General features: G+C 46.2%; 1 protein-coding gene and 1 pseudogene across 2 annotated transcripts; both read left to right on the top strand.

The window, feature by feature from the left end:
• The first annotated feature begins 6,394 nt into the window (after positions 1-6,394).
• LOC123063213 (serine/threonine-protein kinase Sgk1) lies at positions 6,395-12,108 on the top strand. Of its 2 annotated transcripts, none has more exons than XM_044486955.1 (12): positions 6,395-6,763; positions 6,871-6,995; positions 7,867-7,923; positions 8,051-8,137; positions 8,746-8,970; positions 9,127-9,186; positions 9,661-9,749; positions 9,828-9,912; positions 10,023-10,154; positions 10,227-10,340; positions 11,443-11,517; positions 11,746-12,108. In XM_044486955.1, exons 1-12 carry the CDS (start codon positions 6,559-6,561, stop codon positions 11,896-11,898), a joined length of 1,407 nt encoding a protein of 468 aa, XP_044342890.1. In that variant the 5' UTR covers positions 6,395-6,558; the 3' UTR covers positions 11,899-12,108. The 2 variants fall into 2 exon arrangements, with proteins under 2 accessions (XP_044342890.1, XP_044342891.1); XM_044486956.1 differs by having other exon boundaries at positions 11,443-11,556; positions 11,746-11,773.
• Positions 12,109-12,736: 628 nt separating this feature from the next.
• LOC123063212 (importin subunit beta-1-like) lies at positions 12,737-26,129 on the top strand (annotated as a pseudogene).
• Positions 26,130-27,236: the final 1,107 nt, after the last annotated feature.

Genomic DNA, 27,236 nt, shown 5'->3' with positions numbered 1-27,236 from the left:
TATGACTACCGGCATTCAAACGAAGCTATCTACCGTTTCACTAACGCACTAACGGTCTAGCGTGTCCTATAATCAGCGCGGCTCTGATACCAAGCATTGTGGCACCCCGGCTCAGAGCAACCGGTTTACCCTGCATTGCCAGCACAGAGATCGAGTCTTCTGGCAACACACAACAACATGGTACAGAAACAACCGCTTTATTGATGCTAGCAGATTACATAAGTCTGACATTACATCAAGATACGAGGCCGAGCGACACACACGGTGCGGCTGGACAGTATGTACATTATTTAATGAACATGGTGAGGGCCTCGATCACCCGAACTACGCGGCAGCGGAAGAACGATGAAGTGAAAACTCCATAGCACAGGGACACCAACGTGGACACAGCCTAGACACGAGATGCGCTTCGATGCGAACCGACTTGCCTGAAAGCTGGCATAACACACCAGGCCAATACATTGAATGTACTTGGAAGCTCACAACAAACATAAGCACGATGACAGACAATATCATGACAATTAGTCAGATTAATGCAATGCAAGAACTACTACAGATGCAATGGAATCAATACTTGCACTGAGTCTCATGGACTCGCTTACCAGGCGGTTACCTCGTAACCAAACGGTGACCATACTCGGGCCACAACTGAAATCAATCACTCATGAACACCTCAAGAGTTCATGATTCACCAGGAAACCAATGCATCACACCAATCATTTAGTTCACAAGATTTATTATAAAAGTTGATCCATGGTGTGACTTACTCATGAGCTATGCCCATAACCGAGGACGCGGCTATCGATAGATTAATATACACTCTGCAGAGGTAGCGCACTTTACCCACACTACGGAACACCTAGCCTTGCACTCCCATTCGGGTGGACCAAAGCGTTCCAACGAAACCCTCCCTTTGTCATGGCACTCTCCCGGCCACTCCGACCAACTCCCTCTCAGGGCTAGGTCTTGGGTGGCCCTGTGTCTACCAAAGATACCAACGGCCACCATCGTGGCAAAATGGTCCCAAACGGGGACAAGGTACCATAAAAACAAAAACGAACAAACAAGGTTATGTCTACCTACCGGGCCAGGGTATGCACGCCCATAACCTTCCCTCGCGGGAGGCACCGCTGAGAGGCACAACAAAGGACCGAATCAAGACCTTCCCACAACGTAAATGTGGTCGCACTGAATAAAACCCGATTCAGTGGCACCATGATGTGATCAACATCATACTCAAGTTGACCTTAATCAAGTTTAACTTTGATAAAAACTTTTTATCAATAACAATGATAACATGCCATAATCATGCAACTACTCGTCATGCAAAGCAAACAACTCATAAAGATGGATCTAACTTATCAACATAATTATCTTGCAATTACTTATGAGCAAAACTTCTCTGGTTCTAACTCATTTTTATTATCAAGCAATATTTTTATTAGCTCATCATTTAAATGAAAATATCACTTAATAAAAGAAACTATCATTATTTACCATAGCAATATAACTAGTGCAAAATCTTATTCTACTTAACCAAACAAGTTCATGCATTCAACCAGTAACTAAACCAAGCATATCAAGCATGATAAAGTAACTAACAATTAACCAAATTTATTTATCAAATTTTAAATGCAAATAAGAACTCATATTCAAGTAGAAATCATAGATATTGAAATAACACCATCCAAATGTTGGTGTGGCTTGCCTTGCCTTAGTGTAGAGGAGGATCACACCGCTCTTGGTTTGCTTCAAGACAAGCTCCTTCTTCTGAAAAAAAATTAAAACCACAAAAATAAATGTCAAAAACCTCTCTGAATTGCACCAGGAATTCTAGGCAGCAAGGCAGAATCCACCTTTTGGTGTGCTGCTAGATATTTCTGAAACAAAGACAATGCAAAAAGAATCAAATCATTTGGACTTATGGTTTAGAAATGGTGGCTGGTCAAAGTTTAGTCAAATTTCTGATTTAATTTGAATTAAAAAGAAATTCCAGGGGGTGACGTCGAAGGCGTAAAGGAGAAATACGCCTCCACTCGTACCGCTTCGGGCGCGAGTGGTGGGGCTGACTGGTAGGCCCCGCGCCTCAGGAGAGAGAGGGGGAGCGCGAAATCAGAGAGAGGCGGCGCTTCGCGGGAGCTTACATCAGCGACGAGGGGGTTTGGGGCTAGGCTAGAGGGATAGGATTGAAGCTGGGCTCGTGGCGCACCTGCCCGTACCCGTGGCTTGGCTTGGGATGGACGGAGCTGCTCGCGGTCGATCTCGCAAGCTATGGTGGCAGACGGGGTTCACCGGAGTGGTGGAAGACGACGGCTAGGGGGCGACTCCGAGGGCTCCGAAGCGTCCAGGCAGCACCAACATGCCTCCAATGCCATGCCCAAGCAGTTTCCTGAGCTCGAGAGGCACCGGAGCACGGTGGCCTCGCTGCAGAGGTCGCTGGAGTTCTCTGGTCGAGGCGATGGCCAGAGGCCTGCTCGACCGAGCTGTGCCCATTCTACATGTCCGTGGAGGTGGTGAGGAGTGGTGCTTGGCTAGAAATCAAGGAGGGGGCGCTATAAATATCCGGAGCGAGAGGGGTGGATGTGTCGCCGCCGGAGCTCTCTAGACGCGCGGCGAACGACGACGAAAGGCTCCGGTGCAAGGGGGCAAGCGCGCAGTGTCAACGCAGGAGCTGCCCACGCTCGCGGACGAGCACAGAAGGCGGTTGAGAAGCGGACAAGGGCACGCGCGCACTGTGGCTTTTGGCCGCGACGTGCCCGTGCTTGCTGCGGCATCTCCGGCATCGGCGAGCGCCAGGGAGAGGTCAAGGGCGATGGGTCGGGGCTGTAGGTGCGGCGCGGCAGGCGTCCGCGAGCGCTGGATCGAGCACGCGTTGAACAGAGAAGATGGCGACACCCAGAGCGCGGCGACTAGCTGCCAGGCACCGTGTCTTCACGCGGTCACCATGCTGGCATGGTCAAGACGACGCCCAAACGCTGCCAAACCTTGTCTACGCTCTCGTCCATGCAGTGTTAAGTCTAGGAGTGTTGAAAGCTCATACCCAGGCCGACCAGATTTGACTTAACCAAGCTGGCAAGTTTCTGACCAGAAACTTGGTCGCCAAGTTAAGCAACCTTCTAGATGGCCATTAGGGCTGATCTCCTGGGGTTTAGGTTTTCTTAGGAGGGTGTTTAAGCTCAAGAAAGATCAGGGCCAAAAGATCAAGGAAAAATGCACTTGCTGTACACAATGCATTTCTGGTCCAGAATAGAAGTGATTTTCTATAGCAAAAATATTACAAAAAGTGATGCAATATTTTTTCTTGGGAAGGTGTGCCATGGTTCAAAGAATATTCAAGAATTATTTCAGAATTTTTGGAGCAAGGAAAATGGAGGTTGCTTTGGAGCACAAGTTTCTGAATTGAATTTCAGAGAGAAAAATGAATATTTTCCTTTATGAAAAATATTCATTTTATTATTTTGGGGATTTATCATAGGAATAAAGTTGAATGAGGAGTAGATAGGTCACTTGGGTGAAAGTCAAGGATATGCCCAAGTGACAAGTCCATTTGAAATGATTCCAAAATCCAAATCAAGTCAGGGCAAAACCACGGCAAAAACCAAGTCCAGAAGAAGAGAGAAGGCAAGTCCGGAAAAGGAGAGAAGGCAAAATCCAGGCTGTCACAACAAGACGGCAAGGCAGTAGATAAATTCCGGCAGCACGACAACATGGTGATGGTGATGGTGAAGTTATCTCCGCAGGGCTTCGCCTAAGCACTACGAAAATATGTCCGGGGGTGTAAACGATGGAGGGGGCGCCACACACGCGGCTAAGACAATGTTGTGTTCTGTGCTAGGCACCCCTCCCACATATATATAGGTAGGGGTGGAGGGAGCAGCCAGGAGGCGCCCCCAAGTAGGCCGAATCCTACTTGGGGTCTTCCTCCAAGTGGCGCCCCCTTCCTTATTTGGAGTGCAGGAGGAAGGAAGGAGGAGGTGCCCCCCCCCCTTTCCTTTCTCTCCTGAGGAGGGAAAGGCAGGAGGGGCCACCCTCCCCTTTCCTTCCCTTAGGGTCGGCCATCCAAGGGAAGGGGCACACCAGCCCTCTTGTGGGTTGGTCTGTCCCCCCTTTGGCCCATAAGGCCCATACACTTGTCGGGGATGCCCGGAACCCCTTCCGATGACCCGATGAGTACCCGGTGCACTCCGAAACTATTCCGGTCCGTGATATATATCAATCGTACACGAAGATATAGCCGAATACCATCATACTATATATCAATCTTTAACTCTCGACCATTTCGAAACTCCTCTTCGTGTCCGTGATCTCATCCGAGACTCCGGACAACATTCAATCACCAAATCATATAACTCATATAACACTATATCGTCAACGAACGTTAAGCGTGCGGACCCTACGGGTTCGAGAACTATGTAGACATGACCGAGACACCTCTCCGGTCAATAACCAATAGTTGAACCTGGATGCCCATATTGGCTCCTACATATTCTACGAAGATCTTTTATCGGTCGAACCATTATGACAACATACGTAATTCCTTTTGTCCATCGGTATGTTACTTGCCTGAGATTCGATCGTCGGTATCCTCATACCTAGTTCAATCTCGTTACCGGCAAGTCTCTTTACTCGTTCCGTAATACATCACCTCGTAAGTAACTCCTTAGTCATTTTCTTGCAAGCTTATGATGTGTATTACCGAGAGGGCCCAGAGATACCTCTCCGATACTCGAAGTGTCAAATCATAATCTTGATCTATGCCAACTCAACAAACACCTTCGGAGATACCTGTAGAGCATCTTTATGATCACCCAGTTACGTTGTGACGTTTGATATCACACAAGGTATTCCTCCGGTATCCGGGAGTTGCATAATCTCATAGTCGAAGGAATATGTATTTGACATGAAGAAAATAATAGCAATAAACTGAATGATCATTATGCTAAGCTAACGGATGGGTCTTGTCCATCACATCATTCTCCTAATGATGTGATCCCGTTATCAAATGACAACTCATGTCTATGGTTAGGAAACCTTAACCATCTTTGATCAATGAGTTAGTCTAGTAGAGGCTTACTAGGGACACGATATTTGTTTATGTATTCACACATGTATTTATGTTTCCACCCAATACAATTCTAGCATGAACAATAAACCTTTATCATGAATAGGAAATATAAAATAACAACTTTATTATTGCCTCTAGGGCATATTTCCTTCACTTACTAACGCTCGTAGTAACTTAAACAACAATTATTGGTTGTCAGTGATGTGTTAACTGTCCCATGAGTCATACCCTAAACGGCTATGGAGATGTAGTCCCGAACACAAATGACATGAATGGCCCCACTCCCCCACGATGCCCACACGCGGACGGAGTCACTGTTTCGACCCTTTTGGCTTACTTAAGCACGATCTGACACTAGTTCCAAACCGTTTCACAATTTGAACTTTTCCTACACCCATAGCCCTTGGCTTTAGGGTATAATACAACCTACCGCCACGGTCCTTGGCGATAGGGGTGAAGGCAGATGTAAACGGAGATGATTCCATTGATTTAAACGCAGCCTACCATCATATCCATTGATTTAACCACAAAATGAGCAAAGCTAGGGTTTGCACAAAAGTGATCAATGCCACAAAAGTAGATGATTCCAACCAACCAAAATGAGGGGGAGCGGGGTGAGAGAGGTACCTTGAGTGATGAAAATGCACGGTTCCATTCACCGCACAAATTGGGAGGGCCTTAGGTGAGGGAGAGAGGGGGCTAAGCTCGGGGAATAAGAGAGTGTGGGGGTGAATGGGTGGGTGGGGCCCCACCCAAGCCCCTCACTAACTTAACCCATTGCACTACCCCACCACCAGGGTCGTTGGAGGTAGGGTGTCACTGCCTACCGACAGGGACCCCAATAGTAGCCACTTATCCACGTTAGCATGGGATACCGGTGTCGTTTGCGTCTGCCGTCACCCCTACCGCCGGGGACCGTGGCGGTAGGTTGTGTTACCTTACCATCAGGGACTACGATGGTAGGAGAAGGATCAAATCGCGAAACAGTTCGAAACCAATCATGCTTAAGGGCCAAAACAGTGATGTCGGCCCTCACACGCCTCGCCCGCTAGTGAAACTATGATTTGATAACTGACGGCAAGATCTGAAACTAACGACATAGGGAGCATTCGGTTTTTCGCCAAAAACATGTGGTTCCCCAAATAATTTTTTCATAAGATTTTTTTTCTGACTTTATAAACAAGAAACAACCGATGTAAATCGTCATGGAGAGAGTGCTCCACGTCAAAGATAGTCAACCGATACAAAATCGCCTCTTACCAGTTGCCAGCTGTAAGGCATTATACACTCCGCGGAAAATCCCACCTCGGTCTCTCCCCCTCCCACACAACCCTCTCTCTCTCTCTCCCTTCCCGCCCCTCGCCCCCTCCCACTGCATAAAGCAGCCTGAAGAGGCTTCCTTTGTAAGCCATCACGCATCCGTACGCACACCAAACCGCGATTCGCGACGAAGCCATAGACCCTAGCTCTAGGTTTAGCTCCCTGCCCAGAGGATGAGCGGCGGCGGCGGAAGATGGGGCGCCGCGGGAGGCGGCTACATCATCGGTGTTGTCGTCCGAAGCTTGATGGGGCGATGCGGCAAGTACACGGCCACCCCGTCTATGGGAAGCTTCTGGCCCAAGGGCAGACCAGGCGGCGGAGGCGGCGGGCTGGGCGATGGCAGCGCCATCTTCTTCCAGACCAAATGGCGCCCAAGCAGTAAGTCCAATCGGCGTGCTTCCTTGCTTCTTCCAACCCTTGGATTTGTCCAAAAAGAATCTGAGAAAAAGCCATGACTCCCTGTTCAACGTGTCGTCAAATTCCAGATCCAGAGATTGCGGCCCTGAAGCGTGTCCTGGCGTCTGTGGACCGTGCGTCTCGACATCAGAATCAGAAGGGCATGGAAGGATCTGGGCTACTGCAAGAGGCTGCTAACACCGGGGAAATGGAGGTACGAGTAGCCATTCGTATGAAATATTCCAGGTTGTTCGGTGGCTCAGTTTGATCCATGCTTGTTCGCTTGCATTCGATACCAATCTAGAATCTGTTTGCGTGTGGTACACTTAGGTGTGCATGTTATCTGATGCCTGATGACTCTGCTGTCTAATTTGATTTAAACATGTGCTATATACCATCATTTCATCTTTATAAAAACTCGTATTGCATTTAGAATTATATGCTTGGAGAAACTTTGACCTGTTAACATACATTTAGGCCCTGTTCGGCAGCTCTCCGCTCCACGGCTCAGCTCCTGGAGCGGCTGGAGCGGAGCGGCGCGGTAGCCTATTTTTCTGGAGTCATCAAAGTGGCGCTCCGCCGGCTCCCGTATTTTGAGGAGCTGGATGACTGCCGAACAGGCTCTTAGTGGCAAAGAATTTAACTACTAAATTTGAACAGCATGTCTGGACTCATTTGGTTCAATTCAAGCATTAATAAATATACTAGAAGTCATTCAGTTTTTTTAAAGTTAGTATAATGACTATTTGAGCAATGTTTCAAAAATATGTAGTGGTGAAAAATTGGAAATAGATAGATTCAGACGTTACTATTTGTGGAGATTTCTTTTCTTTTGCCCCCATACTAATTTAGTTTTCAACGTCAAATTGTGAAGGATACCTGTCAGTTGCACTTGAGCAGTTATCCAGAATTGCACCTAGCCAGTGGTTCACACTAGACATATCCCCTCTTTTTTGAAACCACCAGTTGTTCCAATAGACCAATTCAACAATTTTATCTATTACTGCAATTTGCTCTCGATTCAAATTGACCACTCCCTTTATATTTATCTAATTCTGGAAGTACTTTCAGTTTTTTCATTTCAGATTGGTTTGACACCATCAGAGGTAACATCTGAATCAGAAGAATCAAGGCAGTTGCAGGTATTATAAATCATGTTCATTAAGTTTGCAGTTTGTCAGGACAAGATAAAAGAATATCTATTACAGTAACTGTATTTTCAGGCGAAGTTAATTTACAATTCTCTGTGTGTCAATTTGTTGTAACTAGATGACCGAGGCTTGGCGTAAAAGAGGCACAGAGAAGAAAGTAGGCATAATTGACATCGTTCATGCCAGCCGTGGAGATCACTGTCAGGTCCTTCATGTTCTTCTTTTTCGAGTTTTTGAACTGTTAACTTTATTTTTGTTTCTGGTTGTAAGCATGGAGCTTTCCACATTACTTGTGCCATCTTTCCAAGTTCAAATAATATATTTACTTTCAGGAAAAAAAATATTCCTCAAATAATATATTTACTTTCAGGAAAAAATATTCCTGTTGTAGGGTGAGTCTAGACAGTTTTCAGAAAACATAATTGTGCTGTTAAGCATCTCAAAATAACCCCCAGGATTCATACACATATAACATATTTTCCCTAAGTAGACAAATTGGTGTGCAACTCGTACCACTGCAGTTGAGGCTTGAGGGTTTTCCCAGCTATTGAAAGTTTAAGCCCTCTGAAATCTTTCTTGGTTGGTGCATTTGTGTGTTTTCAAATCTCCATTTGCACGTGCTGAGTTGCACCAACTGGTCACTTATTATTGTTGTTGCTAATTTTTTGTTGTTTGTTGCAAACATGGCATTTTGTATCTTTATACTTAGTAATTAGAGACTTCCCTAAAGCCTTTTTCTTCTGTTATAGATTACAGATTAGATGCGGGTTGCTTACATTTCTTAAACTTTTATTTTATGTTTCTTCCTTACAGGGAACTGTTAATAATGAGACACTTGGTTACTTAGTTGGAAGGGTCTATCCTTTCCAAACACGTCTGGGAATTGATAAGGGCCGATTGCCCTTCAGGAAACATCTATTTAATGAGATGGCTCACTGTGCTGCTAACTGTTGGAACCCAGAGACTGAGTCTTCTTATGGATGGGTAGAGTCTATGGGCATTCCAGACAGATATGCATATGATTTAAAATCTCACTTTGTAAGCCTGACACATCCCACGAATTATTTCGCAGTTAGTTATTTTAGTCCTTTGGACAAGTTGCAATTGAAATTCAAAGTTGCTCACTTCATGCATTATTATATTTAGTCTCCACTGTGTTTTTGAGGGTGTAACTTCCTGACTGCTATTTCATAGGACAAAAGTGGCCTTCCACTTGTAGCCCATGAGAAGTTTTCAAAGCCTATAGAAGTCGAGGTGAGTTATTTATCGGATTTGGTTCTTCGGTATTTTTAAGGGGTCATTACAATGTATTATTGGATAATGGGTGATACCAGTTATGTTTTATTTTTGCTTTTGAAGTATATTACAATTTTTATTATCAACACCATTCTTTGATGTAGAATTGTAGATAGTATTTGTCCTTTACTTTAACCCATAATCAATTAGGGCTGGCATTTATATGTCTGAACCACTTGTTTCTAAGCAGATTACAAAGCAGTGTGTTTCTCCAGTGCTGAACGTGGAAATAAATTTCTTCAGTGTGTTTCATTAGCATATGAAATCCATTTACATGATAGATTGTTTAAATAATGTTTCTAAGCAGATTACAAATCAGTCATTTGTTTACACCCAAGAGCATCCATGTGTACGATCATTGCTGTGGCTCTGTTATCTTTTGCCTGGTATTATTGTCTTGGCTCTGCATTCATTTATATATGATGTTTACAGGAGTTTCAGGCTTATTCAACTGTCGGTGTTGCTGATTATACTTCTCTTGAGGTCCTATTGAAGAAAGGATGTCCAATGGAATGTGACTGGTTAGTTTTTTTGTTTCTACTAACTCATATAATGCATGGCTAAATGATATTTCTTTTTCTCATATTTACATTTTATAGGTGGTCACATGGAGCTATTATGTATGAGATGCTTGTGGGTTATGCACCATTTTATTCCGAAGATCCAATGTCAATGTGTAGGAAGGTAAATTTGAATACTGTCTTTACATCAATTATAGCTAAGCCATGTGCTTGCATGATTTGTGATTTTGTATGTGGATTCTTGTTACCACTAAGGTGAGCCTAATTGTGCAGATAGTAAATGGGAGAAGCCATCTTAAATTTTCTGAAGAGGCCAGACTTTCATCAGAAGCTAAAGATCTAATCAATAAGCTATTATGTAATGTGAATCAGATATTTGTAATGAACAGATCACATATGATAAAGGTAAAAATCATTCAGATTATCTGTTTTGTTTTTGAGTTTTGAATTTGTGGTCATCCATGATCCTTCCTACAGGCTTATCCATGGTTTAGAAGCGTTGAATTGGAAAAGCTATATCAGATGGAAGCAGCTTTCATACCCGAAGTTATTGATGAATTGGACACACAAAACTTCAAGAATTTTGAGGTGGTGAGTTATTATTCCCATGCTGCTTAGGCTAGTGTATAGTCCTCAAGTAGTTACCCCAATATACGGCACAGTGTATGGGAGATACCTATAAACCATATTTCCTATAAATAAAAACTTCAAAAAAGGCTATTGGCACGAAAAACCGAGATCTACTTATCTGGAAAAAAAATACCCACAAGCCAGAGCTTCTAGTTGGAGATTGCTACTCGTCACCGAACAGATCAACAGGTTATGCTGATTCAGGCCCGCTCTTGATTTCAATGGAGGCTTGGTAATACAGAGCGGCGGCGGCCAGGAGGGAGGGAAAGAGGATGTGATAGTAGGAAAGGATCGCGCTAGTTGGGCTTGATTAGTGGAGGTGTTGGGCTGAACGCCGAGAGGAAGGGAGGAGGTGACGATGGTTGGCTGAATGCCGAGAGGAAGGGAGGAGGTGATGATGGTGGAAGAGGGCCGACGTTGTCTGGCTTTAGCCCAAAGGAGTATGTGTCATCCGGTGAAGCAGCATAGAGAGATAGAGGATTTATGGTGTGTGAAATTGGAATGACTTGGTAGTCAGCTTCAATTTTAGTTATTCGCCAAAGAAAAGCTTAAATTTGAGTTGGAAACTATATGCTATATAGATTACTGCATTATCTGACAATGTGAAAATATTGTTTTTTACACAAACTTCAAATTATTTAGAAGCATGCATATTGTTTTCTTTTCATGAATTCCTTTTTAGTGAACTTCTGGCTTTATTGATCGCATAACATTAACACAGTTCTTACATGGTGCTGGAATAGCATAGTCTAGAGCAACATCACTCCAACAAACCAAAGAACCAGAATATTACTACCGGCTTTGGCGAACACATGAACCCTCTCATTAGTATAACAATGGGCCGTTATTACTGCATTATTTGATAGGGAACTGAGCTCGTGGCATCTGACTAAACCTGCAGGTGTTAATCATACTGGGATCTTTTCAGGAATTAGTCTAAAGAAACTGTCCTGTCTATTTGCAGCGAAACATGTTATGCTTCCTGTTTAGCTTATATTGCGAAGAAAATGTATTGTGAGATGCTCGAAAGTGAGTATTGACAGTTATGCATTTGTCATTTCAGACCGCCCTTCCCATGCTAAATTGGACTGCTGAAGATATAATGGCCTATGCGAAATCAGGACACAGGAAAAAAAAGGTAGGAGCTAAGTTCTAAGATCTCAGTGTAATTTCACAGGTTAATTATGTAGCATAAATAGTACGAGTTTAATCTTGCATTTTTTTTCTCAACTTGTTACTTGCAAACGTTATTAAGAAATTCCCTAAAATGTCATTTTATTGTAACACTTTGCCGTCGAGTATTGATTTACAGTTCTTAAATTAGACACTTCATATTTGCTAAAGTCTACCTGTTTTATATGCACAGAATAAACTAAGGGATAAAGATGGTAAAGATAAAGATGATAAAGTAATAAGGTTGAGAAAAACCAAGGAAAATAATGTCAGATCATCATCTGGTGGTGGGGGGAGCAGCTCTGGCAATACTGCTCTTGTATGTTTAGACTTTAGATGCAGATGATGAAAGTAGCTTGGAAAGTTACAGAGAAGGAATCCGACGTATTCGCGCATGGTGCCGGGACAACGGCACATGTGTGGATATTTCCAGCCTGTGTGGAGAGGGGCATGAGATCTTCACAACCCCTGGGAATGGAACTTTCTACATGACGCTTCAGTACAGAGGTCGTACAATTACTCTGAACATTTATGGCAATAATTTATATCTTGTTGGCTGGACGGGTGGACTAGGGGGTGGATTTGAGTTGATGTCGGGTGCTGATAGCTGTATGGCTCCACAAGGGCAAAAAATATTGAAGTTTGGAGGCAATTATTGCCGGCTATATCCACCGGGATACGAGAGTACGAGCCTGGGGCTTGGTGCACTGAGACACTCTTTTGATACCTTGTATAAATCAGACGGTGGTGGTTCTTACAGTTTGAGGAAGGCAATAACAATCATGTGTACTCATTTCCCAGAGGCTGCACGCCTGCAATGTGTGTTAAAGTCAATATGCGATTCATTTTTAGCTGCTCATTTGGTTCCGATTGGGTGTTTTCCTGACAACATCTTTTGGATTGGAAATTATGGACATTATGCTCGAGTTAGTATGGAGTATGTGGCCCAGGTGCTATCAGGAGCAGTACCTGAGCCGATAGTGAACCGTGATGGTGCTAAGTTTACTACAATCGATGAACTTTTGAAAGAGGTACGAGTATGCAACCGACATGGCTGCAAAGATGGTGTATTTGTGCATCAAGCTCCCGATGATTCTCCAGCAAGTGCCCCTATAGGAGGGTCTGCTCCCCGCCCACCCCCCAATGATTTGTTAGATGATTTCTGAGTAGAAGAAGAGAGAAGATTGGTTCTGACGTCGGTTTGATGGCTAGGGATGTCAGACTTAAGCCTAACGCTACTTGCCTGGTCATGACGACAGAAATCCTGAGGGTGATGCTTTGTAGTGTTCTAAGGTGATCAAAGTTAGTTGGGTTATATTTGATGATATCCACTGCATGAAAGATCATGAGAGAGGAGTTGTGTGGGAAGAGAGCCTATCTTTTTCTTTCTGTTACCATGTCAAAATGCAACTGAGTGCTGAGTGGATATGTAATCTGCACAAGCAGCCTTGTCAGTGGTGTACACAAACTTCAGGTCCACAATGTTGCAGCACTATGTGTTCCCAATAGGTGGCTCTTGTCTCTCTACCTTAAAGCTGGAAGGCACGTTTGCAAAGTCACCAGGTCAACGGTTGGTGGAATGGTGGTGGACCTAAAGCCAGTGGTTGAAATTGCACAAGGTGGAAGTGCTTCTGGAACCTCTGGATTGTACAGAATTGTCAAGGTGAGCAGCCGCAACTTTTTTTTTTTAAATCATCATCTCAACAGAGATTATAAAAATACTTGTTCAATTACAAATCATCATCTCTAGTAACTGGGTTATGCTGAAGACAAGTTATAGTAGGTCTATAATAGCACTCACCACCACTATGTGTAATAGTGTTTTACTTTGATAATTATTGTTTTTAGGTAACCTGCAAACAAGCGTTTGCACATCACAAGACTTCGGCCGCAAGTGCCGGGATCAAATATCATACATGTAAACAAAGTGAACACAGACAACACTAGCTACTCATGGCAGTTCACACCACCATCGCTCCAACGCCGCCTTAATATGATTTGCCATACTGGAAGTCCTTGCTCATACCCTGGAACACCTTGCTCAGCCAAACTCCTCCTTTTGCACCTTGGTCTTCTCTCCTTAGCTACCCATTCTCCAGGGAGTCTGTCACAGTGGGGATGGCAGAGCTGCGGCCAGCCCAACTTAGGGTGAGAATCCAACGTTGTACTTTGATATTTTACTTTGTTCTGACTGTTTTACACAGCATTTATTGTGTTTTGACTGTTTTCAAATTAGAGTGTTCGTATAAATTTTTTGGTGTGGAATGTTGGAAAATGAAGATGTCATGGGCGTTGTCAAGGCTGAACGATGTAGGGTGTCACCAAGAGGAGTCAATCTCGTGATCAACTAATATTAACAAGATAAGTATAGTAGGTTATTTAGTTGGCAGGATATCTACTTGGTTAGCAAGTGATAAGTTTAAATAGGAAGATAAGGATATGTTTTGCTAGGAAAGTTTTGATGGTGTCAAGTCAAGCCTTTCTTATAAAAGGGACATCATGTATGAATGTACCCCCCTCTCATCGTGGCGCCATGGTAGACCCATGATAGAACATGTGATTTTGTTGCTTCACGTATTAAACAAAATGTCTGCATGTCTTTCTTTGGACAACCCTTGACCCATTTACTCTTAAATTGCCTATGTATGTTGAATTCTATTTATCACAGTTTTGCAGAATCTGGTTGAGCAAATCCTAGAACAAGGAAAACAAGTAACTGTAGCCATGAGAACCAACAGAGACATCACAATAGGTAAATGACCATTTCATTTATCAAGGCACTAAACATGGTTATATTGATGTTCCATATAAAGTTTTCTGTAATGCTTGTAGAATTTAGGCATCTTTTTTGTAATCTATATATCCTGTTTACGTAACCTTAGTAATGATTTGCCTACGAATTTTCCACATATTGATTTTCAGTTCACCAAATGTTCTCGTTGCACCCACTTCAATTTTGGGCCAGTCCCATTAAAGTTTACATACATAATGGAAAGCCACAGTTGTTTAATTTTTGAAGTTGCCAAAAATATCTACCTGTGACGTACATTTCTCTGCCCTCGTCTAGTTCTGTCTGAGTAACTTGAACTGTACTTTACTTATGTTATTTTTTCATTTAATTGTAACTTTACGTGCATCTAGCTTGTGTAAGGAAAATCACTGCACCGTCCTCACCCAAAGAAGAAATGGGATCATATTGGGCTATAAATTCCGCTATGCTGCAAATTTATGTGGTGTTACCAATGGTTCACCATATAAGGTACTGCTTGTATGGCTGTTATATACTGCAAATGCGAGATCAAGGTGTTCTCAGTTGTTTTGAACTCAGCCTTATGTTGTACATAAATATCTGAGTTATCATTACTTAATTTTGTTTCACCACTTCCAGGAAGGATATGATTTTATCATTGGCACTTCAGAGCATGGTGAAACCAATATTTCGTTGAGCTCATCTAGTCATCTTACCTTCATTTAGGTATACCATCTGCATACATCTCTAAATGTGTAATTTTTTTCTTCGTAGATGACATGGAGTTAGTATTTATGAAGCTCATTTTTCGCCAATTCATTAGAATTGCAGTTTTAACTGGAGCAGACATAAAATTAAATGGCGCACAATTTCATTTATTAGTTTTAGCTGAATTATGCTTGTGAAGTTAGACAAAAGGCAAGTTTGGTGAACATGTGCTCTTTTGTACCTCAAATCCCAACTCCAATTTGTAATCAGCTCACCATGACTATTCTTCTTGAGCACAGCAGCAATGCACGTTTTTTTGGTTTATCAGTTCACGGGCAGATAAAACATTTTGACCAAGGCAATGATGATTGATGAACATTACTTGGAATAATTAACTAATACATATTTGTAAAACCACTTTATTGACTCCTGGTTAGTATCAATGGTTTGTTAAACTGGCGGTTGCTGTCCTGTAAACCAAACCACATCTTCTTTGGTTTTCTAGAGACAGTCTGGTTCACTCCCTAAGCACCCCCAAATTGCACATGTTTATAACAGTTTCTGTGATATGTTATTTTGAAACAATTGAAACTAAAAATTTCCATCCTGGACCTAGTTAACATGAACTCGCCAGGTGCTGATTTTTTCTCTTCTGGTTCCCAAGATCTGAAACCCTGGTTGTACTCATGTGGTTTCCACATTCTAAACCTAGTTTATGCTTAGAACCTGCACTATCTACTTGTAGAATTGCGGGAGTCTGTTGTTAATTATGTGCTCTTCATTGCACGCACCTTTTAATTGCGTGGCTGGTCTAAAGAAAGCGTTGAAAAAGACACAAATCTGAAGGTATGGTTGCATGTTGCAGTTTCCTATATTTATTCTGCTATTTACTTTTGTCATCACAAATGCCTTACCATTGTTCTTCATATTGTGCAACCTGATCACTTGTACGATAGTTAGGAATTATCACAGCATCTATTTTTTTTTCAATGATTGAATAAAATTACTAAACATATCTCCAATGGATGAGAATGTGAGCTAATTCGGTAGCTGAAAGCTTTAGTCTGTAACTCTCTGTATGTGGAGTTGGTGAATCTTTCCCTGTTTTCAATAACCATTGACTATTCTGTACTATTGTTCTTAATATTAAATTCTCATATTCCTCTTACTGGGCATAGGTGCAAAATAGGCAAGGTAGCAGAACGATAAGGACATAGTGTATTACTGTTGTAGTCAAGCTTTTACATGGGAGTTAAACTACCAGACCATGTTTTTAGTATTGTTTATCTTTTTGTGTGTATCATCTTGGAATGTGAAATGATTTACGAAGTTGCATGGAGATTGATTCTGCAGGCTGGAAATGTACTCTTTAGATGTGCTCTTTTAAGTCCACTTGCCTGGTAGTGTTAGGAAGTTTTACCTCATCGCTTGTCTAGTGGTTTCTGAATTTGACCCATGGATTGTGCAGAAATAATAATAATATGTTAGAGTACGTAATGGGCCTAATGGCCTGGGCTGGCGGTATAGGCCGTTAGTCTTAGGGTTAATTAGAGATAAGGGTCGCTTTTTTAGGGGTAAGTAAGCCTTGCTTAGGAGTCAAGTAAACCTCTCTATATAAAGAGAGGAGATGTATCAATCTAATCAAGCAAGAATTAAGAAGGAAATCCCTTCCCTCTTGCCCGGCCGTTGGCAAAAAGGCCCCCGGCTGGCCCTCTCGCGCCCTCCTTCTAGCAGCGCCATAACAATTTGGTATCAACTAGTTTCGGTTTGATCATGTCTTCACCGCCGCCCAACCCGTCTGTTCCACTGCTGGTCACCTCGTCGCCTCCGGCGACCACCCCGATCGTCGCCCCGCTCTTGCCCGCGCCGGGATCATCCGTCGCGCCCGCCCCCGTCGTCCTCACCCCGGAGGTGTCAGGGGCGCTGCGGGACCTAACACATGCGGTCCAGGAGATCCGCCTGTTCTTGGCTGGGTCCTACGGGCCGCACCCGGCTGCGCCACCCATCACCGCCACCGCGCCGCCGTGGCTGCCGTGGCAGCCGCCGCACCAGGCGGCCCCCGCCGCACTTGCAGGGTTGTTGCAGCAGCCGCTGCAGCTGCCATCCATCGCCCCGTCCTGGCTGCCGTGGCAGCCGCCGCACCAGGCGGCCTCCGCCGCGCTCGCCGGGCTGCTGCAACAGCCGCTGCAGCTGCCATCCACCGCCACCACCGCCCCGTCCTGGCTGCCGTGGCAGCCGCCGCACCAGTTGGCCTCCGCCGCGCTCACCGGGCCGCTGCTGCAGCTGTCATCCACCGCCACCGTCGCCCCGCCCTGGCTGCAGTGGCAACCACCGCTCCTGGCGACCTCCGCCGCACCCGGCACTCCGCCGCAGCAGCCGCTGCAACTGCAGCAGCCATCGCCGGTCAGCTCCAGCCCCGCATCGACCGCGTTGACGGGAGTCCCGATCCACCAGATCAAGTTCCCGCCGTCGCCATCACCGCTTTCCCAGGGCGTCCCCATTCAGCAGATCAAGTTCCCGCCGTCACTGTCGCCGCTTGCAGCTTGGATCACTACCCACCACGTGTCGGCGGCGGTGAGGCTGCAGGCTGCTGCGCGCCGCCTCCTAGCGCGTCGGCGTGTGCGGGAGATGCGTGGTCTGCAGCTGCCGCTCCTCCCAGTTGCGCTTCGCTGCACAAAGGACCTCGATCTCGTCCGCTGTGTCGGGGATCTTGGGCATGTTGTTTTCCCCACGAACAGCGGCCTCAAAGTCTGCGACATCGGCGGTCGGGGAGGCGCACCCCTCCTCGCCATTCTCCATCGACAGCCCTCCACTCTTCTATGTGCGGTGCAGACCAACAGCCGTCCGGCGGGGAGAAGGCATGGTGTCACCGACAGAAGCGCACCGCGTAGCACCACTGCATTCCGCCGCCGGCCGCCGCGAGGGCGCCTCCGCTGGTCGCTCTTGCGACCACTTACAGGTGGCCATACAAATGCACTCCTTTTGTCCAGATGGTGTCCATGGGATTCAGGTGGCTGTACACGTGCACGTCCGATGTGCGGACGGTGTCCACTTTTTTGTTAAGAGGTCCAAAATAAAGCATCCCAGTCGATTTCAGGTTGAGTAATAAAACAAGGCGAGATGTAAAAGGCTTGTTTTTAGGTGTTAGGTTTGTGTTGCGTCGAGTCATGGTTATAAGTTGGTTCGGCTGCAGCTTGAGGACAAGCTGCATGTACAGGTGGGGTGTAGTGTTAGAGTACGTAATGGGCCTAATGGCCTGGGCTGGCGGTATAGCCCGTTAATCTTAGGGTTAATTAGAGATAAGGGTCGCTTTCTTAGAGGTAAGTAAGCCTTGCTTGGGAGTCAAGTAAACCTCTCTATATAAAGAGAGGAGATGTATCAATCTAATCAAGCAAGAATTAAGAAGGAAATCCCTTCCCTCTTGCTCGGCCGTGGGCAAAAAGGCCCCCGGCCGGCCCTCTCGCGCCCTCCTTCTAGCAGCGCCATAACAATTAGGTATCAACTAGTTTTGGTTTGATCATGTCTTCACCGCCGCCCAACCCGTCTGTTCCGCTGCTGGTCACCTCGTCGCCTCCGGCGACCACCACGATCGTCGCCCCGCTCTTGCCCGCGCCGGGATCCTCCGTCGCGCCCGCCCCCGTCGTCCTCACCCCGGAGGTGTCCGGGACGCTGCGGGACCTAACACATGCGGTCCAGGAGATCCGCCTGTTCTTGGCTGGGTCCTACGAGCAGCACCCGGCTGCGCCACCCATCACCGCCACCGCGCCGCCGTGGCTGCCGTGGCAGCCGCCGCACCAGGCGGCCCCCGCCGCACTCGCAGGGCTGTTGCAGCAGCCGCTGCAGCTGCCATCCATCGCCCCGTCCTTGTTGTCGTGGCAGCCGCCGCACCAGGCGGCCTCCGCCGCGCTCGCCGGGCTGCTGCAGCAGCCGCTGCAGCTGCCATCCACCGCCACCACCGCCCCGTCCTGGCTGCCGTGGCAGCCGCCGCACCAGTTGGCCTCCGCCGCGCTCACCGGGCCGCTGCTGCAGCTGTCATCCACCGCCACCGTCGCCCTGCCCTGGCTGCAGTGGCAACCACCGCTCCTGGCGACCTCCGCCGCACCCGGCACTCCGCCGCAGCAGCCGCTGCAACTGCAGCAGCCATCGCCGGTCAGCTCCAGCCCCGCATCGACCGCGTTGACGGGAGTCCCGATCCACCAGATCAAGTTCCCGCCGTCGCCATCACCGCTTTCCCAGGGCGTCCCCATTCAGCAGATCAAGTCCCGCCGTCGCTGTCGCCGCTTGCAGCTTGGATCACTACCCACCACGTGTCGGCGGCGGTGAGGCTGCAGGCTGCTGCGCGCCGCCTCCTAGCGCGTCGGCATGTGCGGGAGATGCGTGGTCTGCAGCTGCCGCTCCTCCCAGTTGCGCTTCGCTGCACAAAGGACCTCGATCTCGTCCGCTGTGTCGGGGATCTTGGGCATGCTGTTTTCCTCACGAACAGCGGCCTCAAAGTCTGCGACATCGGCGGTTGGGGAGGCGCACCCCTCCTCGCCATTCTCCATCGACAGCCCTCCACTCTTCTATGTGCGGTGCAGACCAACAGCCGTCCGGCGGGGAGAAGGCATGGTGTCACCGACAGGAGCGCACCGCGTAGCACCACTGCATTCCGCTGCCGGCCGCCGCGAGGGCGCCTCCGCTGGTCGCTCTTGCGACCACTTCCAGGTGGCCATACACATGCACACCTTTTGTCCAGATGATGTCCATGGGATTCAGGTGGCTGTACACGTGCACGTCCGACGTGCGGATGGTGTCCACTTTTTTGTTAAGAGGTCCAAAATAAAGCATCCCAGTCGATTTCAGGTTGAGTAATAAAACAAGGCGAGATGTAAAAGGCTTGTTTTTAGGTGTTAGGTTTGTGTTGCGTCGAGTCATGGTTATAAGTTGGTTCGGCTGCAGCTTGAGGACAAGCTGCATGTACAGGTGGGGTGTAGTGTTAGAGTACGTAATGGGCCTAATGGCCTGGGCTGGCGGTATAGCCCGTTAGTCTTAGGGTTAATTAGAGATAAGGGTCGCTTTCTTAGGGATAAGTAAGCCTTGCTTGGGAGTCAAGTAAACCTCTCTATATAAAGAGAGGAGATGTATCAATCTAATCAAGCAAGAATTAAGAAGGAAATCCCTTCCCTCTTGCCCGGCCGTGGGCAAAAAGGCCCCCGGCCGGCCCTCTCGCGCCCTCCTTCTAGCAGCGCCATAACATAATAACGTATTAAAGGAAACACTGCCACTAAAAATTCATGTGGAGATTGAATCTACTTCCTCCGGGACATTCTGCATGCCACAAGTTTTTGTTCTAGGCATAACTAGTTTGGGTTGTCATATGGTGTAACTACATTACTGACACAAGTATGTATACAATCTCAAATTCATTCCCTCATTAACAATATATCACTGAATAATAATGCTTGTTTTGGTTGCCATTTGGTAAAATGTACTACCTGATGGTCTAGGGAAATGCACTCACTAAAGTTCATGATATTCTTGTGTTGACTGTTGAATCTCCTGGTCAGTCTTAATCTGATGCTTCTCTGCCCCTGTTGCTTCCAGACAAAGTTCTGCATTCATTGTTCACGTTTTGTCTGGGTTCAGTGTTCTCTTTTTGGTGATGATAGTCCATATCTGTCGGTGGTTTGGCTGGAATATCGTTTTCTCTTTAAACCTGAATATGCGTCACCAGCACATGCACGAACAAATCGACAGATGCCATGTGTGATTGCAATATATTCTCTTTAGGCCGCGATTGGAAGACCTGTAATCTAATACACGTGTAAATTAAGTACAGGTGTATTTTACAAACCCACAAAAGATATCAGTATTTTACAGGTGTATTTTTTCCAGGTCATTTGGTTCACTAGAGGCTTCTGCCTCGGGCTTGTTCTTGTGGCAACGCCGGCCGATGGCCAGCCCCGGGTCTCCGAGCTTCAGCTCTCCCGAGCGCTTGTCCTACTGCGATGCGGTCAGGTGCAAGGATGAGATCCATCCGGTCAGGAGTTGGGGTCCGAGATCCACCTGCCGCCGCCTCTATCGAGTCTGGGAGCAGTGCCGCGGAGCTCGTCGCTCAGCCGCCGTTGTCGACTGCCACCTGTCCCTACAGTTTCGATGGCCACGTCGTCCCACAGCTCGTCGCCGTCTCAACCTGCCGGCCGCCGAGACCTTGAGCTGCGCAGGGCGCATGCGCCGGGATCCGCCAGACTCACGGGTCGCTGTTGCCTCAGCCTCAGTCCTCCATGGCTCCGGCCATCCTCGTCTAGGTGGATCACCCGAGACAGGGGCGGAATACCGGCGAGGAAAACGATCGATCCAGGTCCGTTTTAAAAACTGGCCAATTACCAACGTAATCTGAGAAACACGTGTAAATATTCGAGCCGTTTTCTGGCCGAGAAACGACGAACCAAGCATGTATGGTATGGCTAAGTGGGAAAGGCTAAGGCTACTTCCACTCAGGCTTGCAGTAGCCTTAGCCTTTCCACTCAGGCTAGCCTTCTGGCGTTTCTGTCTGTCATAGTGCAATTATAGTATGACGCCCTGTTGAATAAGTTAGATTTTCTAGATGCCTGTCGTGGGTTAGATCCTCGCTTCTGATGTTAGAGATTATCTGATTTAGATGAACTATTGAGCATCTTTTAATGAAAAACATCATTAGATTGTGGAGAAGCATGGTTCATGGTCATTCAAACGGTATGTTGGTAACTGAGATCTACGTTGTATAGTAACAGTCGTGTTCCATATTTTATACGTGGACTGTAATTCAGAAACCTCCCTTTGGGGGAAATAGCAATGATTCAGAATCACCCCCTTCAGGAAAATAATAACGATTCAGAAACTAATGACCTGGTAATTGGCGACAGCTCAGGCGAAGTAACATATGTATTGAATCTCTTGCACCCTCCCTACACTTTCCAGAAGTGACCACACTGTATTGGAGGCTTGCAGTTCTACTTTTATCTTTTATCTTATATTTTTGCACTGTATCAATATGAACAATATGTGCTTTTAGAGCAAACTAGATTATTTGTGATTCCATTGAGCAAACTGGATTAAGGCTAGACTATTTTTGAACCAAGGTGGGGCCTGCCAATTTATTTTTTAGTTTTGACCTTGAGATTTTAGTATCTTATATGCTTTCCTCGGCCATCTTCATACGGCAGGTTCAGCTAATGGATATCACTGAGTTTCTGCTAGCTATGCAGTGCCATGATGGTCAGATACAAAATGCTGCAGAAGGGAATATCAAGCAATTTAAGGAGCAGAGTTTTCCACAGTTTCTGCAAGCATTATCTGCTGAGCTATCAAATGATAATAAATCTCCAGTATCTCGAAGGCTTGCTGGCATTCTGCTTAAAAGTTCTTTGGATGCAAAAGATTTAGCAAGGAAACAAAAATGTACACAACAATGGATAAGTGTGGACCCTTTAGTCAAGTCACAGGTTAAAGGTTCCCTGTTGATGACCCTTGGATCACCAGTATCTGACGCTCACCGTAGTTCTTCACAAGTCGTTGCAAAGATTGCTTCCATTGAGATCCCTTGTCAAGGATGACCAGAACTCATAGTAAGCTTTCTAGGTAACATGACAAAGCCAGATGCACCCCCTTCTTTGAAGCGCGCTACCCTGGATGCCACTGGATACGTCTGTGAGGAGATATCCCCTAAGGATTTGGAGCAGGATCAAGTTAATGCTGTTCTTACTGCTGTGGTCCAGGGTATGAATCACGTGGAGAAAATTCAAGGGTCCGACATGCTGCTGCTAAAGCATTGTACGATGCTCTTGATTTTACCGAGACAAAATTTCAGAATGAATCAGAGAGGAAGTACATAATGAAGGTAGTTTCTGAAACTGCCATTTCTAAGGAGTCTGATATTAGGAAGGCTGCATTTGAGTGTTTGGTCTCCATAGCATCAACATACTATGATCTTCTAGAGCCCTACATGCAGACATTATTTGAGTTGACAGCAAATGCTGCCAGGGCAGATGAAGAACAAGTTGCACTTTAAGCTGTTTAGTTCTAGAGCACAATCTGTGATGAAGAAGATGCAATTCAAGAAGACGCTGAAGAATCTCGTGATGTTAGTTTCGCATATCATTTCCATTTGTTGAAAAGGCCCTTCCTTTGCTTGTCCTTATGCTTTGAGAAACACTTCTGAAGCAAAAGGAGGATCAAGATGAAGATGATGGAATTTGGAATATATCAATGGCAGGGGGCACCTGCCTTTGGCTTGTTGCAACGGCTGTCAAGGTTGCCATTGTACCTCTCTGCTACATTTGCATTTGGTTCCATTCTTGAAGGCCCTTCAGTTGAAAAGCTTGCACCACTGGTTCATGAGACTACTGCATGGGCACTTTCGAGGACATTTGAGTTTCCACATTCACCAACCAGTGGTGTTTCTGTAGTAACAAATGCAAACCTTCCTCATGTTATAGAAATTATGTTAACAAGTATCAAAGACTCCAAATGTTGCTGAGAGAAGATCTGTGGTGCCCTGTATTTTCTTGCTCACGGCTATGGGAATGCAGGGTCTATGTCATCAGTGCTGTCACCCTATTTTGGTCAATTAGTATCAGCTCTCCTTGCCATTGCTGATCGTTCTGATTCCATCAACTCCAGGCTTTGTGCATCTGCATATGAAACACTTAACGAGATTGCGAGATGCAGCAGCATTGCAGACACCCTGAACATGATTGTGTTATTATTGCAAGAGATCTTGAAGAGATTAAACCAGGCCTTTGAGTTTCAGATCGCATCCTCTCAGGACAAGGAAAAGCAAAGTGGCCTTCAAGCCTTGCTATGTGGTGTTCTTCAAGTAATCCTTCAAAAGTTCAGCAACTGTGATGATAAATCAGTAATCGTTCAGTTTGCTGACCAAATAATGGTGTTATTTCTCCAGGTTTTTTCATGCGATAGTTCTAATGTGCTGAAGAAGCAATGCTTGCTATTGGTGCTCTTGCTTATGCTACTGGACCGGAATTTGTGAAATACATGCCAGAGTTTCACAAGTACCTTGAAACGGGCTTACAAATTTCGGTGCATATCAAGTATGCTGTGTTTCTGTGGGTGTGTTTGCGGACATCTGTCATGCCCTGGATGACAAGGTACTCCCTTACTGTGATATGTATCATGTCCACCCTTCTCAAGTTCCTTTCAAGCCCAGAGCTTGATCGTTCTGTGAAACCACCAATTTTGTCATGCATAGGAGATATTGCACTTACAATTGGTGAGCATTTTGAGAAATATGTTCCATACACTCTGCCTATGTTGCAAGGAGCTGCAGAGCTTTGCTCTCTTATGGAGCTTCCTGATGATGACAGTACAGAGTATAAAAATGAACTCAGGCGAAGCATCTTCGAGGCCTATTCGGGTATACTTCAGGGAGTCAGAAGTTCAAAATCAGAGCTCATGGTTCCTTATGCCGGCCATATTTTCCAGTTCGCCGAACTGGTGTTACGAGAGACATCAAGGTGAGTTCACGACATGTCTTTGACATGGAATTCGTAGTCAATGTATCAATCATTTTCGTTTGCATATGAGTTTCATAATAACAATATGCTGATAACTTTTTACCTCTGACGTTGTGAAAGTATGCATTCAACTTGTATAACGGGGGCCTGTATAAAAAGTCTGGGATCAATGTGGTGAATTATTGTTCATATTCCTTGTAGGGACGAGGGTCTGACCAAAGCTGGAGTTGCCTTGGTCGGGGACCTCATGGATGCCCTAGGACCTTCCATTAAACTGCTGCTCAAGAATTCCAACTTCCACCCGGAGCTTCTTGGGTGCTGTTCCCAGTCTGATGACGAACAGCTAAGGGAGACTGCGTCCTGGGTCCAGGGTGTGATCTCACGTGTGCTGGTTTATGATGGAAAGCTTCTCCAGTAAAGCTGCAGGTTCTTTATCTTGGCGTTCAGCGTTGCTGATGGATGCTTTTTTTTATCTTGTTTGTGGAAGTCCACGCACAACTACTCTAGCTTATCACATTAGACATTGGGTTTGATTGTAAGAGAGGCAAAAGGGGGAAACAGGAGGATGCACAAGCTGAAACTGGAGATCATGCTGATGCTGAGAAGCCAAAGGTACTAACGTTGAGATGAAAGATGCTGGAGAAGCCAAAGACACCGATGTGGAGATAAAAGATGCTGGAGAAGCCAAAGGCACCGACATGGAGATAAAAGATGCTGAAGAAGCCATAGGCACCGATGTGCAGAACAAAGATGCTGACAATGCTCGGGAGAAAAGAAGAGGCTGGCAATTCCCTTGAGAGAAGATGCTGGCACTGTTGCTCAAGAAGAGAAGAAAGATGCCCCTGCTGCAGATGTCGCACGGAAAACTGAAGAAGCCGCTGGTTCAGAGCTACCTTAGGGGGGCAGATCCGCAGATGCAGCATCCTACAAGACTGAATCAGCCGAAGGCAAGGCTTTCTTGGAGCTTCCTGGAGACGTTTCTGCACCTGTATGAGAGAGTAAGGAAATATGAAAAGTCAGTTGAATCTGGAGTAACTCCCGCAGAGGGTGTGATTTGTCTGCCCCTGTATCAGAGAATAAGCAAGATGAAAGCCAGCTGAATCTGGAGGACCTCCCGTGGAGGGTGAGAAAACTGAGAATGACCTCAAATCCAGGGGTCTACCCTACAATATCCTCGGGGGAAAAGAAAGAAGAGGCGGATAGCACTACCAATTCAGCGACGCCTCCTACAGAGGAAATAAAAGCAGATGTTTCAGCGGAAGAGTCAGGAAAAGCCACAGAGAATTCAGCAGACAGCGCTGCTCACCAGGGTCGTGTTCCGTGGTAACAGGCGAGACGAATCTCTCATTTGTTCTGAGAACTGTAGTGCAAGTGTGTTTAACCTAACAGCGTCTGTAACTGTCGGCTCGTCCGCGCATACTTCAGAACTTGTTGTGTTGGCCATGTATGAGGTGCTGCAGGGCATGCAATATGCTGCTGTATGCGATCTCAGCAGGAGGACATAACATAATACTTTGCGGTTGCTGTAACCTTGCCATTTCAGTTTTGGGCATTAGTTCTTCTTTTCTTTTCAAGAGGTATTGCCCCATATTAAAAAAAGGATTATCTTGGTCTCTGCATCAAAATGATGCATACAACCATATTGTTAATCAAAGTAGGCATGATGTACACAGTTCAATACAAGATTGCAAATCGAGTTGAAACAAAATAAACATTGCCACAATCTGCAAAAGTAGGACAACACTTATTCTATTGTTCGACCGTTATTCACCGATTGTAGGTGTCAGGAGCCGCATCGTCCTGCTGGCTGGGCTACTTGTTCTCCGGCCAATGAATGGCCTAGCCATGAGTCTACAAAGGAGAGAACGATCAAGTCGTGCATTCGGGGCTTGAGCCCTAGGCGTGGGCTGTGGCCTGACGGTTTTTCTTAGAGCATCTACAGCTGCATTTGTCAAATCTGACTACCTTATACACCCGTGGAGGCGCCCGCGCTCAGGGGACAGTGGCAGGGCAGTCCCTAAATTCACGTCTTCACATCCGCGTATCTCATATCTGGCATCCTATATCCATACAAAACCATTTTAAGTCCTACGTAGATCACCAATCGGCCAAAATCAACAGCAAAAGGACATAAACTGATAGCAAACAGACATAATTCACATAAACGTCATCAAAAGATCACCAAACAGGCATAATTCATACAGTTCAACCGTTTAGCAAATGCTAACTAGGTAGGAGCTAGATTATATAAAAGAGGAGAAGGCCGGAATTCACCACTTCCTCGCCGGCCCTTTGCCCTTCCGGTCGCTGGCGCTATTGTAGGCGTCCGCGACAAGAGGTGGGTCGGTGTCGGAGCCGGTGGAGTCGGACCCTTCGTTGTCGGAGGAAGAATCGAAGATGACGATGTAGCCCTTCAAGCGCCGGACGATTCGGCCCTGCTTGCACTTGAGCTTGGCCACTCTCGCCGCTGCCTCCGCCGCCTCCCGCTTGGACTGCTCAATGCCGAGCCGGAGCGGCTTGGCGTTGGTCCTCCGGAGCCGCCGGGCGTCCGTCTTCGCCGTGGTAAGTGATCGATGGTACACACACTGGAGGAGACACTCCTCCTCGTCGGGCAACGGCATCACGCGGCGGCGGTGGACTGACTGCACACCCTCATCGAACGTGCCCCCCATCCTCCTTACCCTCTGCCTCTCGCGGCGGGCGGTGCATGCCTCTGACTCCGGTGGAGAGGGCATT

The sequence above is a fragment of the Triticum aestivum genome, chromosome 3A, assembly GCF_018294505.1.
Source record: "Triticum aestivum cultivar Chinese Spring chromosome 3A, IWGSC CS RefSeq v2.1, whole genome shotgun sequence".
In the NCBI taxonomy this organism is placed as follows: domain Eukaryota; kingdom Viridiplantae; phylum Streptophyta; class Magnoliopsida; order Poales; family Poaceae; genus Triticum; species Triticum aestivum.
The sequence above is the reverse complement of the archived record's forward strand: the minus strand, read 5'-3'. Positions and strand labels throughout refer to the sequence as shown.